General features: G+C 51.3%; 1 protein-coding gene across 1 annotated transcript in view; it reads left to right on the top strand.

Moving 5' to 3' along the window:
- Positions 1–12,275, top strand: part of ABI3BP (ABI family member 3 binding protein) — a 286,567-nt gene that overhangs the window by 243,343 nt on the left and 30,949 nt on the right. The window contains exon 49 of the mRNA XM_034767801.1: positions 11,121–11,229. Within this exon, the coding sequence (XP_034623692.1) occupies positions 11,121–11,229 (109 nt within the window). The remainder of the gene's footprint in view (positions 1–11,120; positions 11,230–12,275) is intronic.

Genomic DNA, 12,275 nt, shown 5'->3' with positions numbered 1-12,275 from the left:
AGCCGGATGGGGCCCCGGAGCATGCCCTCCTCCTCTGGCAAGAGGTAGAGCGCCTCTTCACTCTGGGAGCGGTGGAAAGGGTACCTCGAGAATACCAGGGCAGGGGTTTTTACTCCAGGTATTTCCTCATCCCCAAGGCGAGAGATGGGCTTCGGCCCATTCTCGACCTGCGGAATCTCAACCGGTTTCTGGTGCGTTGCAAATTCCGCATGGTGTCCCTGGCCTCTATTATGCCATCCCTAGACCAGGGGGATTGGTTTACATCGCTGGACCTCCAGGATGCGTACTTTCACATCCACATTTTCGAGGGTCGCAGGCGCTTCCTCCGTTTCCTGGTGGGTCAGGACCACTTCCAATTTATGGTCCTCCCCTTTGGCCTTTCTACTGCCCCCAGGGTATTTACAAAGTGTATGGCGGTGGTGGCAGCTCACCTAAGGAGGAAAGGGCTGCAGATCTTCCCCTACCTCGACGACTGGCTGCTCAAGGACCGGTCTCGCGCTCTGGTGCAGCAGCAGGTGAGCTTCCTGCTAGACACCTGCGCAGCTCTAGGCCTACTGGTAAACGAGGAGAAATCCACATTAATTCCGGTTCAGCACATAAGCTTTATAGGGGCACTGTTAGATTCCTGGGTGGCCACAGCCTCCTTCCCACGGGACAGGTTCGAGACGCTCAAAGCTCTTATCGCCTCCGTCACGGCCTTTCCAGTAACCATGGCACGGGTGTGCCTTCAAATCCTAGGCCATATGGGAGCATGCACCTATGTGGTGCGACATGCCAGGCTCCGGATGAGGCCCCTCCAGCTTTGGCTGGCCTCTCGGTACTCCCAGGCCAGGGACAGCCTGGACAAGGTTGTCACAGTGCCGCCCAGACTGGTGGCCGACCTCCAATAGTGGTCCCTCCCAAGCAACATGCTCCGGGGTATCCCCTTCCGAGAGCCCCCTCCCTCACTAGATCTAGTGTTGGATGCCTCGGACCTGAGCTGGGGAGCCTACGTGGGGGATTTCAGGACCCAGCGTATGTGGTCATCACAGGAACTAACCCTGCACATAAATGTCAGGGAGCTCAGGGCCATATGCCTGGCGTGCATGGCATTTCGCCAGCACATTCAAGGGAAGGTGATCAGAGTCCTCACGGACAACATGACCGCCATGTATTACGTCAACAAACAGAGGGACATGCCTTCCTGGGCCTTATGCCAGGAAGCCCAGCTCCTGTGGGAGTTTTGTATAACCCACAATATACTCCTGCGGGCTTTTTACCTGCCCGGCAAGAGCAACACGCTCACAGACCGCCTGAGCAGGGTATTCTCCCAGCAACACGAGCGGTCCCTGCACAAGCAGGTGGCCAGGTGGATCTTCCTACAGTGGGGTGCTCCCCAGGTAGACCTATTCACCACCGCCCAGAATTGGCAGTGTCCTTGATTCTGCTCCAGAGCGGGAGAGGGCGACGGAACCATATCAGATGCGTTCCTGCACCCATGGTCGGGGCCCTTGTTGTACGCCTTCCTGCCCTTCCCATTAATAGACAGGGTCCTACAAAAGGTGAAGTCAGACGGGGCGAGGATGATCCTCATAGCCCCGGATTGGGCCCGTCAGCATTGGTATGGGTCCCTGCTGTAACTCTTGGCGGCCCCCCCTCGCAGGTTGCCGCTACGCCCAGACCACCTCTCCCAGGAGGAAGGTAGCCTCCTCCATCCCAACCTAGCTGTGCTCCATCTGACAGCGTGGCTGCTTCATGGTTAAATGAGGAGGAGGTGAGGTGTTCTGAGGATGTGAGAAGGGTCCTGCTGGAAAGTAGGAAACCCTCCATGTGGCGAACCTACCTGGCTAAGTGGTATAGGTTCTCTATGTGGGCGAGGGATAGAGGTTCCTCTCCCTCTTCCGCGCCTATCCAGCTTGTCCTTGATTACCTCCTGTCCCTTCGGACCCAAGGCCTGGCGCCCTCCTCCATCAGGGTGCACCTGGCAGCCATTTCGGCTTTCCAACCCCCGGTGCAGGGCCTGTCTGTGTTTTCACATCACATGACAACCCGGTTTCTGAAAGGGTTAGATCAGGCATTCCCGTACGCCAGACCCCTGGTCCCGCTCTGGGATCTAAACCTGGTACTCTCCCGCCTCACAGGGCCTCCCTTTGAGCCGTTAACCACATGTTCATGGTCCCACCTGTCGTGGAAGGTAGTGTTCTTAGTGGCTATCACCTCAGCCCGCCGGGTCTCCAAGCTCAGGGCCCTGACCTCTGAACCACCATATACGGTCTTTCATAAGGACAAGGTTCAGCTCCGCCCTCACCCTGCCTTCTTGCCGAAGGTAGTCTCGGCTTTCCATATGGATCAGGATATTTTCCTCCCGATCCTCTGTCCTAAGCCCCATTCCTCCAATGAGAAACGCCGCCTGCACATGTTAGATGTGCGCAGAGCGCTGGCTTTTTACTTAGACAGAACCAGGCCATTTAGGAGGTCCCCCCAGCTTTTTATTGCTTCAGCCGAGCGCATGAGGGAGCGACCAGTCTCCACCCAGCGGATCTCCTGCTGGATCACTTCGTGCATTCGCACCTGTTACTACCTGGCAGGGGTTCCCCTGCCTCCTATTATAAAGGCGCATTCGCCGAGAGCTCAGGCCTCGTCAGCGCCCTATGCGGCTCCTGTCCCTATTCAGGACATCTGTAGGGCTGCTACATGGTCCTCTGTCCACACTTTTTCATCGCACTATGCAATCGTCTTCCAGACAAGGGATGACGCCGGGTTTGGTAGGGCGGTGCTCCACCCGGGTAACCCCTAAAATTTTTACAGTTGAAACTCCTACCCGCCTCCATCAGGGATAGCTTGGAGTCACCTATGGTGGAATACACATGAGCAATCACTCGAAGAAGAAAGGACAGTTACCTATTCCGTAACTGGCGTTCTTCGAGATGGATTGCTCAGGTGTATTCCATGTCCCACCCTTCTTCCCCTCTGTCGGAGTTGTCTGGCAAGAAGGAACTGAGGGTGGGGTGAGTACTCAGCCCCGTTTATGGCACGACTCCAGGGGTCGCAGCGGTGCTCCCCCACTACGGGTACTGCTAAGGGAAAAACTTCCGATACCGGTGCACGTGTCAAGCACGCACACCTGTAGTGGTATACACCTGAGCAACACATCTCGAAGAACGCCAGTTATGGAACAGGTAACTGTCCTTTCTGCAAACTCACTGTGTACTGATGTCAGTGACTACACAAGATGCAAGACAATGTAGAATCAGGCCTATACAAAATGTGTCTTCCCATTATTTATTTCTGCCTCCTCGATGCACTGTAGGTAAGTGGATTCTCTACAGTCTGGTAGGATCTAATAATGGTAATTCAGCTGTTTGACAATAAAAGGGAAAAGCAAGTTAATTATTATTTAACACTTATGTATAGCACAGTATTGTAGGTGTTCATAACATTTTACAGCAATAATACAGACATGTTTCTTCTCTTCAGGAGTTTACAGTCTAAGGACCTGATCCAGCAAAGCCTTACGACTAACCAATAAAGTCGATGGGCTTCTACTCGCAGTAATAAGCATCACACCCCAGAATAGATACTTACAGGATCATCAATAGTTCTATCTTTTCCTTTGGAAATCTGTAACCCAAGTCAGGTTTTTAGATGTAAAAAATAGTGAGGATAACTTAGCATTCATGTTCATCTTCCCATTAAAAAAAACAATGTCTTTCATTAGTCTAATGGATGATCTTGCATATTGTCATTATTGCTAAGTGAAGGACTCCCTTAGCCTTGATGTACTCACAAGTCTACTGTGGACCCGTAGTCATGCTCATTTTACAGATCTGTATAACTAGAGGCAAATTCAGTCTTTTCTTTCAAGGGGAACACATATAGTGGTATAAAATAGTCTGCAGTCTGGTGTTTGGGAAAGAGGTGAGAGGCCTGCCCTCCTTCTAAAGTTAATATATATATATATAGATATATAACACTTCTACCCTGATATAACGCTGTCCTCAGGAGCCAAAAGATATTACTGCGTTATAGGTGAAACAGCGTTATATCGAACTTGCTTTGATCCGCCGGAGTGTGCAGCCCCGCCCCCCTGGAGCGCTGCTTTACTGCGTTATATCCGAATTCATGTTATATCGGGTCGCGTTATATCGGGGTAGAGCTGTATATATAAAAAGCATATATTATATACATAAAAAGCTAATATATATATTAGCTTGAGAAGGAGGGCCTCTCAAGTGGGAAAAGGCTGGTGCCGCCCCTGTGCCTCAGGCGGGTGCGGAGCGGTGTCACAGGGAATTTTGGATAAATGCTGCCCCAAAGTCAATCAGCCTGGAACCGGGACTTGAACTCTGCATTTTGGGATTGTCCTGCCCAATTCAGGACGGGTGATCATCTTATGCCTGGGTGTGTCAGTAAAAAAGCAGATAGTATGAGAGTCAGAGATCGAGGGAGAAGGCTGAGCCTGTAAGCAGTGTAGGCTGTTTCTCCCAACTCCGAGATGGGGAATAACCCAGACCCATGGGAGCAGTGGCTAGAGAGGTTAATCTTAAGTAAGGGAACATACACGTAGGTCTCATTATTTAATCCAGCTCTCTAAGCACTGCGTAACTTTTGGGCAGAATAAATCACATTTGTGAAGAAGCTGTTCCTGTGTTGACAGCAAATGTGTGCTGACCACAGGCTCCCAGAGGGAAACTTGCAGATGGTGAGCCTGCTAAGTAGCACTTAGCACTGTTGGCAACAAGACAGTTGTAACCTAGAGATCCAGGTGGACAGTAATTGGATCACGGGATCTCACCACAAAGAGAAATAGAGACATGGGTCTCACTTGAAAGGATGTACTGGAGGGATGGGAAAAGGATCTCCGCAAGCTCAGCCTACCCAGGTCCCATTACACTGGATCATTAAACATAGTTTCTTCTTCAAGTGAGCGTTCACGTCGATTCCAATTAGGTGTGTGCACACCGCATGCACGGTCATCGGAAACTTTTTCCATTAGCAGCTCCCGTCAGGTCGGCCAGGGAGCCCCCTGGAGTGGCACCCTCATGGTGCTCAATATATGACCCTACCAACGCCCTTTCAGTTTCTTTTTACCATCCGTGGCGGCATTGAAACTGTGTTAGCTTGCTTGTCTGCAAGTCTTTCCTTAGCCATTCTTAGTTCTTCACAGCTTTTCTTTTGTTTTATTGTTTAGTTTATTGTTTAGTACAATAGCCTCACCCTGCCTTGGGCTCCAGGGCATGCCTCAAGCCCAAGTATTCAAATCTTGAGGTCTATGCAAGAAACCTATGCCCAACAGTGACCCTCACGACTCATGGTTGAGGTGTATAGGGGAGGCACATCAGTCTGAGCGCTGCAAGATCTGCAAGGCTTTCAAGCCCAGGACTAGGAAGGAACATGACTTCCATTTCAGACAACTATTAATGGAAGCCACACTCCATACAGCGGCACCTGACTGCCAAGTCCTGAGCTCGGTGTGGAGCGCCCCAGCATCGGTCCGCGAACCGGTACCAAGGAAGGACTCTGGTGCTAGAGATCCTCGGTAGCGAAGATCCCCGGCACCCCAGCACAGTGCGGCACCCCAGCACTGGTCAACATCCCCAGTGCCCCATACGTACCATAAGAAGGCCAACAGAGGGCGCTCTCCTCAGAGAGCGAGACCATCCGGGAAGAATTTGCTGCCCCAGAGGAAGGACTTAACTTCCAAACAGCAAGATCCTGTGCCATCGACTCTGTCGGCACTGTTGAGTCCAGCACCCGGCAGCTCTCCAGCGGGGCACTGCTTGGTGGAGGAGTTGGAACCCCTCTCCACCCCAGATACTTTCGAGGCGGCAAGGGAGCTCATAGAAATATTGCGCCTCAGCCCCTTGCTGTTAGAGACAAACCCCCGGCACCGCCTAGACAGTGCCATCTAGAGGCATACTGGCAATGATGAGGCCCTCTTCCTCAGCAGACCGGCACCGTTCACAGCACCATTCCCAATCTACTTCACCCCCGGCACCGGTACAAGATAGTAAGACGCAGGCAATGCAATGCTCGGGGTCTTCGGCACCGGTTGCAATCACCATCTATCGCCCAGCACCATGATATGCCACTGGACCACAGGAGCTATTCCCCAACACCAATCTAAGCCAGGGGAAAGCCAATGCCGATCATCTACACGGTCATCGCAGCACCCATCACTGACTTCCTCTTCTTGGCACCGACCGCCGGCGCAGGGATCCCCGGTACCGCCGTGGTTGTCACCCTCTGGATCCTCGGATTCTGAGACTGGCTCCTACTATTCACGGTGCAATAGGCGTAGGTCGGACAAGCATGGGAGGCTTCGTCCTGGCAACCACAGTGGCCACCTACTGCACAAGGGCCCTTCTGGACCCCCTGGGCTTACTATCAGGCCCAGGGTACCCCTTCCAGGGTTTCTAGGTCCGTTACATTGGGGCATCACCAGGCATAGTCACCTGCAGACAGAACCACCCCTCGTACTACGGAGGCGGCATTATCCAGACCACCCCCACATGCTACAGAGGACACAACGGAAACGGCCCCAGATCCACCCACATCCTAGGTCCCATTGGACCACCTTGCACCACTTGACACCAGTGCTACCCAGGACCAACCTGAGCACATGGTGGTCCATGACGACCCTGTGTCACCACTGGCCTCCTCTTCGTCTTCGCCTGATGAGACGGTGGCCGGGGCGTCAGCTTCAGGTCCTCCACCCATTGACCACAGGGCCCACGAGGACCTACTCCACCGCATCGCCCATAATATAGGCCTGGAGGCGGAGGAAGTCATTGAGTCAGAGGACCCGGTGGTGGACATTCTTACTCCGGAGGGTCCTTCCAGAGTGGCGTTGCCAGTAATTAAGACTATTGGCAACAATTATAATGCTCTATGGAAGACTCCAGCCTCCATTCCACCCACCGCCAGGGTTGTGGAAAGAAAATATTTTGTTCCCTCTAAGGGCTATGGATTCTTGTTCTCCCACCCATGCCCTTGCTTCCTGGTAGTCTCTATGGTGAATGAGAAGGAGCGTCAGGAACAACAGGCATCAGCTCCCAAGACCAAAGAGGCCAAATGGATGGACTTCTTTGGCAGGAAAGTTTATGCTGCAGGGGCCTACAGCTGAGACTAGCTAACCAGCAAGCTATCCTCAGCAGGTATAATTTTAACTCCTGGGTCTCTATGTCAAAATATAAGGAGTTACTCCCCACTGAGTCAAAAGCTGAGTTCTCGGCTCTGGTTGAGGAGGGGAAGGCAGTTGCCCAGGACATCTCTGCAGGCCTCGCTCAACTCGACCGACTTCACTGCACATACCATCACCTCGGGGGTGGTCATGAGGAGAACAGTTTGGCTCCAAGTGTCCAGGCTCTCACCGAAAGTTCAGCAGACCCAGCAGGACCTTCCCTTTGAGGGTGCAGGGCTGTTTACGGACCAGACAGATGCAAGACTTTACAGCCTTAAGTATTCCAGGGCAATGATGAAATCTCTGAGGATGCACACACCTGCTACCCAGAGAAAGCCCTTCAAGCCTCAGCCAGTGCAGCAGCAGAAGCAATACCAACCCCACCCGAGGCAGGATACATACCACCATAGGGGCAGGAATTCCAGGCATAGGCCTTCCAACCCTCCCACAGGCCAAGGGCAGGGCCCAACCAATCCATTGTTGGGACCCAAGCAAGGGTTTTGGAGAGATGCCCAAGGACAGTGTACCAGCCACAATTACGGATCCTTCCCCCCGTTTTTTGAACCGTCTATCCCACTTCTACCATGCGTGGTCCCAAATAATGTCGGACCGCTGGGTTCTTCATACAGTCGAAGTGGGATTTTCTCTCCAATTCTGCTCCTCCCCTCCCTCCCACCCCCCTTCCTTGTCCCTCTTCAGGGACCCCTCTCATGAGCAACAACTTATCCAGGAGGTGCAGGCACTCCTCGCCATGGGAGTGGTGGAGAAGGTTCCCCAGGAGCTAAGAGACAAGGATTCTACTCCCGATACTTCCTAATCTCCAAAGCCAAAGGGGGGGTCTCAGACCCACCCTGGACCTGCAAGGACTCAATCAGTTCATGGTGAAGTTGAAGTTCTGCATAGTCTCCCTGAGCACAATTATTCCTTCTCTGGATCCGGGGGACTGGTACGCTGCCCTCGACATGAAAGATGCATACTTTAATATAGCCATTTGGCTGGCCCAAAGACATTTCCTGAGGTTCATTGTCAACCACATACATTATCAGTTCACGATGCTCCCATTCGGGTTATCAACAGCCCCCCGGGTGTTCACCAAGTGTATGTCAGTGGTCGCCGCTTTTTTTCGAAAGAGACAGGTGCAAGTGTACCCCTACTTAGACGACTGGCTTCTGCGAGGGCGCTCCAGGGAGCAGGTGGAGTCCAGTCCAGGTCCAGTTATTCAGACAGACCTTCCAGAGACAAATCGACATTGTCACCCCCTCCCCTCCACCTCCAAATAGAATTCATTGAGGCAGTGCTAGACCGTGTTCAGGCAAGAACCATCCTGCCCGAGCCCAGATTCCAAACACAGTCACACATCATTCAGATGCTCAGACAATACGCCTCCACCACCGCGACGACATGCCTCAGCCTCTTGGGACACACAGCTATGTCATGAGGCATGCCAGGCGTGGCTCACTTCAGGTTATCACCTGGGTTGAGACAGTCTAGACTCAGTAGTAACAGTACCGTCACAAGTCCTAGACACGCTAGCATGGTGGTTGGACCCTCGCATGGTCTGCGAAGGAGTCCTATTCACTACCCCTCAACCATCCATGACCTTAGTAACGAACATGTCAGACCTTGGTTGAGGGGCGCACCTAGGAGACCTACAGACTCAGGGCATGTGATCGCAGGCCGAGATCCTGCTCTACATCAATATGAAGGAACTCAGCACGGTGAGACCAGCCTGCCAGACCTTCCATATCATATTGCAAGGTCAGTGCGTGGCGGGCTGACCGACAACACCACCGCCATGTTTTACATAAACAAGCAGGGTGGAGCCTGCTCCTCCCCTTTCTGTCAGGAGGCTCTCCATCTGTGGGAGTTTTGTATAGCCCTCTCCATTAACCTGGAGGTGTCCTATCTCTTGGGTGCACGCAACAAGCTTGCGGACCACCTCAGCAGGTTGTTCTGCAGTCATGAGTGGTCCATCCGGACGGACATCATCCACTTCATCTTCCAAAGGTGCCACCAGGAGCAACGGAAAGTGTCCAGCATTTTGCTCCTTCCAAAAACACAGCCCGGGATCAGTCTTGGATGCGTTCATAAGGCACTGGGGGAACCATCTACTGTATGCCTTTCCTCTGATACCACTTGTCCACAAGGTTCTCCTCAATATCCACAGGGACAAGGCAAAGGTAATTCTGCTCGCTCCAGCGTGGCCACGCTAACATTGGTACACACACTTCTGGAGCTGTCAGTGAGCACCCCCATAGCCCTGCTGCTCCTTCCCGATCTGATTACACAGGACCATGGCCGACTGCTTCACCCAGACCTCCAGTCCCTCCATCTCACGGCCTAGAAGCTTCATGATTAAATACAAGGGCGCTCCAGTGCACAGAATCGGTGAGGGAGGTACTCCTTGATAGCAGGAAACCTTCCACCAGGGCCACCTACCTGGCCAAATGGAAACGGTTCTCGTGCTGGTGTAATCGCAGTCGAGTATCTCCACTTCAGGCATCTATACCATTCATCCTGGACTATCTACTACACCTAAAGCAGTTAGGTCTGGCTGGATCATTCATCAGGGTGCACTTCGTGGCCATCTCAGCATTCCACCCTGGAGAGTTAGGGTGTTCAGTCTTTGCCAATCCTCTGGTGGGCCGTTTCCTTAAGGGCATGGAATGGCTATACCCTCAGTCTTGCCCACCGGTACCAACTTGGGACCTCAATCTGGTCCTAGCTAGGCTGATGGGAGCCCCAATCGAGCTGCTCACTACATGTTGTTCCCTTTTGTATCTCTCGTGGAAGGTAGCCTTTCTGGTTGCCATCACATCGGCCAGGAGGGTGTCAGAACTAAAAGCACTAATCTCCGACCCCCCCACACACGGTCTTCCACAAGGATAAGGTACAGCTCAGGCCGCACCCAGCTTTCCTGCCCAAGGTTGTATCCCAATTCCACCTCAGCCAGACATTTTTCTACCTGTTTTCTACCCTAAGCCATATGCCAATGCACAGGAGCAGAGGCTTCACTCATTAGATGTGCGGAGGGCGCTAGTGTTCTACATTGAGCGCACAAAGCCTTTCAGAAAGTCAAACCAGCTGTTTGTAGTAGTGGCGGACTGGATGAAGGGACTTCCGGTCTCCTCACAGCACATCTCTTCCTGGATTACGGACTGTATCCGTACCTGCTATGACCTCACCAAGGCCCCAGCCCCGGCTATAACTTGAGAAGAGCCCAGGCCTCTTCCACCGCTTTCCTGGCCCAGGTGCCCATCCAAGAAATCTGCAGAGCGGTGACCTGGTCCTTGGTGCATCCCTTTGCCACCCACTATGCCATCACACAGCATGCTATAGACGATGCAGCTCTCGGTATAGCAGTGCTCCAGTCAGTGACTCTTTAACTCAGACCCCACCTCTGTGGGAGAGCTTGGGAGTCACCTAATTAGAATCAATGTGAACAATCACTCGAAGAAGAAAAGATGGTTACTCACCTTCTTGTAACTGTTGTTCTTCGAGATGTGTTGTTCACCTTCATTCCAATACCCACCCTCCTTCTCCACTGTCAGAGTAGCCGGCAAGAAGGAACCAAAGTGGGGTTGGGTTGGCAGGGTCATATATTGAGCACCAACAGTGTGCCATTCCAGGGGGCTCCCTGGTCAACCCGATGGGAGCTGCTAAGGGTAAAAGTTTACGACGACCGTGCACACAGTGCGCACGAACCTAATTGGAATGGACGTGAACAACACGTCTTGAAGAACAATAATTACAAGAAGGTGAGTAACCATCTTTTTTAATAGGCTCAGGTTATAAACAAAGAATAGTTCATATGGGATACCATTATGACCTATAAGACGATAACATGGGAAATTCACACAAAGGAGGAAATCAGACAAGAAAAAAGAGGAATGAAAAATATAGAGGAATTGTATTCCTTTTATTAAAGGGAACATTTCTGTTTCTTTTAACTTTTCAGACTATGTGGTTTTATCAACTGTAAATGGAACATCTAATGGAACGCAGACGATCACAATAACTACAAAGCAAACCCACTGTATAGTGGAAAATCTAGAACCTAACAAAAGGTAATGCAGTAAAAGAACTTCTCAAATTCATCCAGCTAATTTAGACTGTCAGTAATATCTGAGTTTAAGAAAAAGATACAAATATAAGAACAAAGTGAGTTTGTTCTAATTCTGATGGGAAGCAGATTTTTTAAAAATATAATTAACAGATAAAGTAATCTCATGCCAAGGATGTTGCAGATGGTCCAGACTCCACGAGCTGGGTATAGTGCAAAGGTGACATATTCAGTGACCTGGCAAAAAGATCCACAGTTGAATTTTTAAAGGTCTACTGCCTCTTATGGAAAAAAAAATCCTGTAGAATTTAATAGGGAAAAAAATTATGATATTTTGTAGAAACATGAGTATTGGACTTTAATAATGTGCTAACATTTCCATATTTTTAACCATCCTATAGAATTCAGGTTTCAAGAATCTAGAGCAGGAGTGGGCAAACTTTTTGGCCCGAGGGCCACATCTGGGAATAGAAATTGTAGAGTGGACCATGAATGCTCACAAAATTGGGGTTGAGGTGTGGACTCTGGGGTGGGGTCAGAAATGAGTTCAGGATGCAGGAGGGGGCTCTGGGCTGGGGCGGGGATGTGGGGTGGCGGTGAGGGCTCTGGCTGGGAGTGCGGGTTCTGGGGTGGGGATGGGGAGTTTGGGGTGTAAGAGGGTGCTCCAGGCTGGTGAAGACATGCTAAATTGATGGGAGAGCACTCTCCCATCAACATCTGTAATCCACCTCAAAGAGAGGCGGAAGCTATGTTGCCGGGAGAGTGTCTCCCGTCGACATAGCATAGTGTGAACACCACTGTAAGTCGATCTAAGATATGTTGACTTAAGTTACTTTGCTTACGTAACTTAACTAACATAACTTAGATTGATTTACAGTGGTAGCTTCTAAGGCCTGGTCTACACTATGTAAAGGGTAAAAGAGAGAATGTGTTTTCATTGCAGTCACAATACAAGTACACCTCTACCCCGATATAATGCTGTCCTCGGGAGCCAAAAAAATCTTACTGCGTTATATCGAACTTGCTTTGATCCACCAGAGTGAGCCCCCC

The sequence above is a fragment of the Trachemys scripta genome, chromosome 1, assembly GCF_013100865.1.
Source record: "Trachemys scripta elegans isolate TJP31775 chromosome 1, CAS_Tse_1.0, whole genome shotgun sequence".
Taxonomy (NCBI): domain Eukaryota; kingdom Metazoa; phylum Chordata; order Testudines; family Emydidae; genus Trachemys; species Trachemys scripta.
The sequence above is the reverse complement of the archived record's forward strand: the minus strand, read 5'-3'. Positions and strand labels throughout refer to the sequence as shown.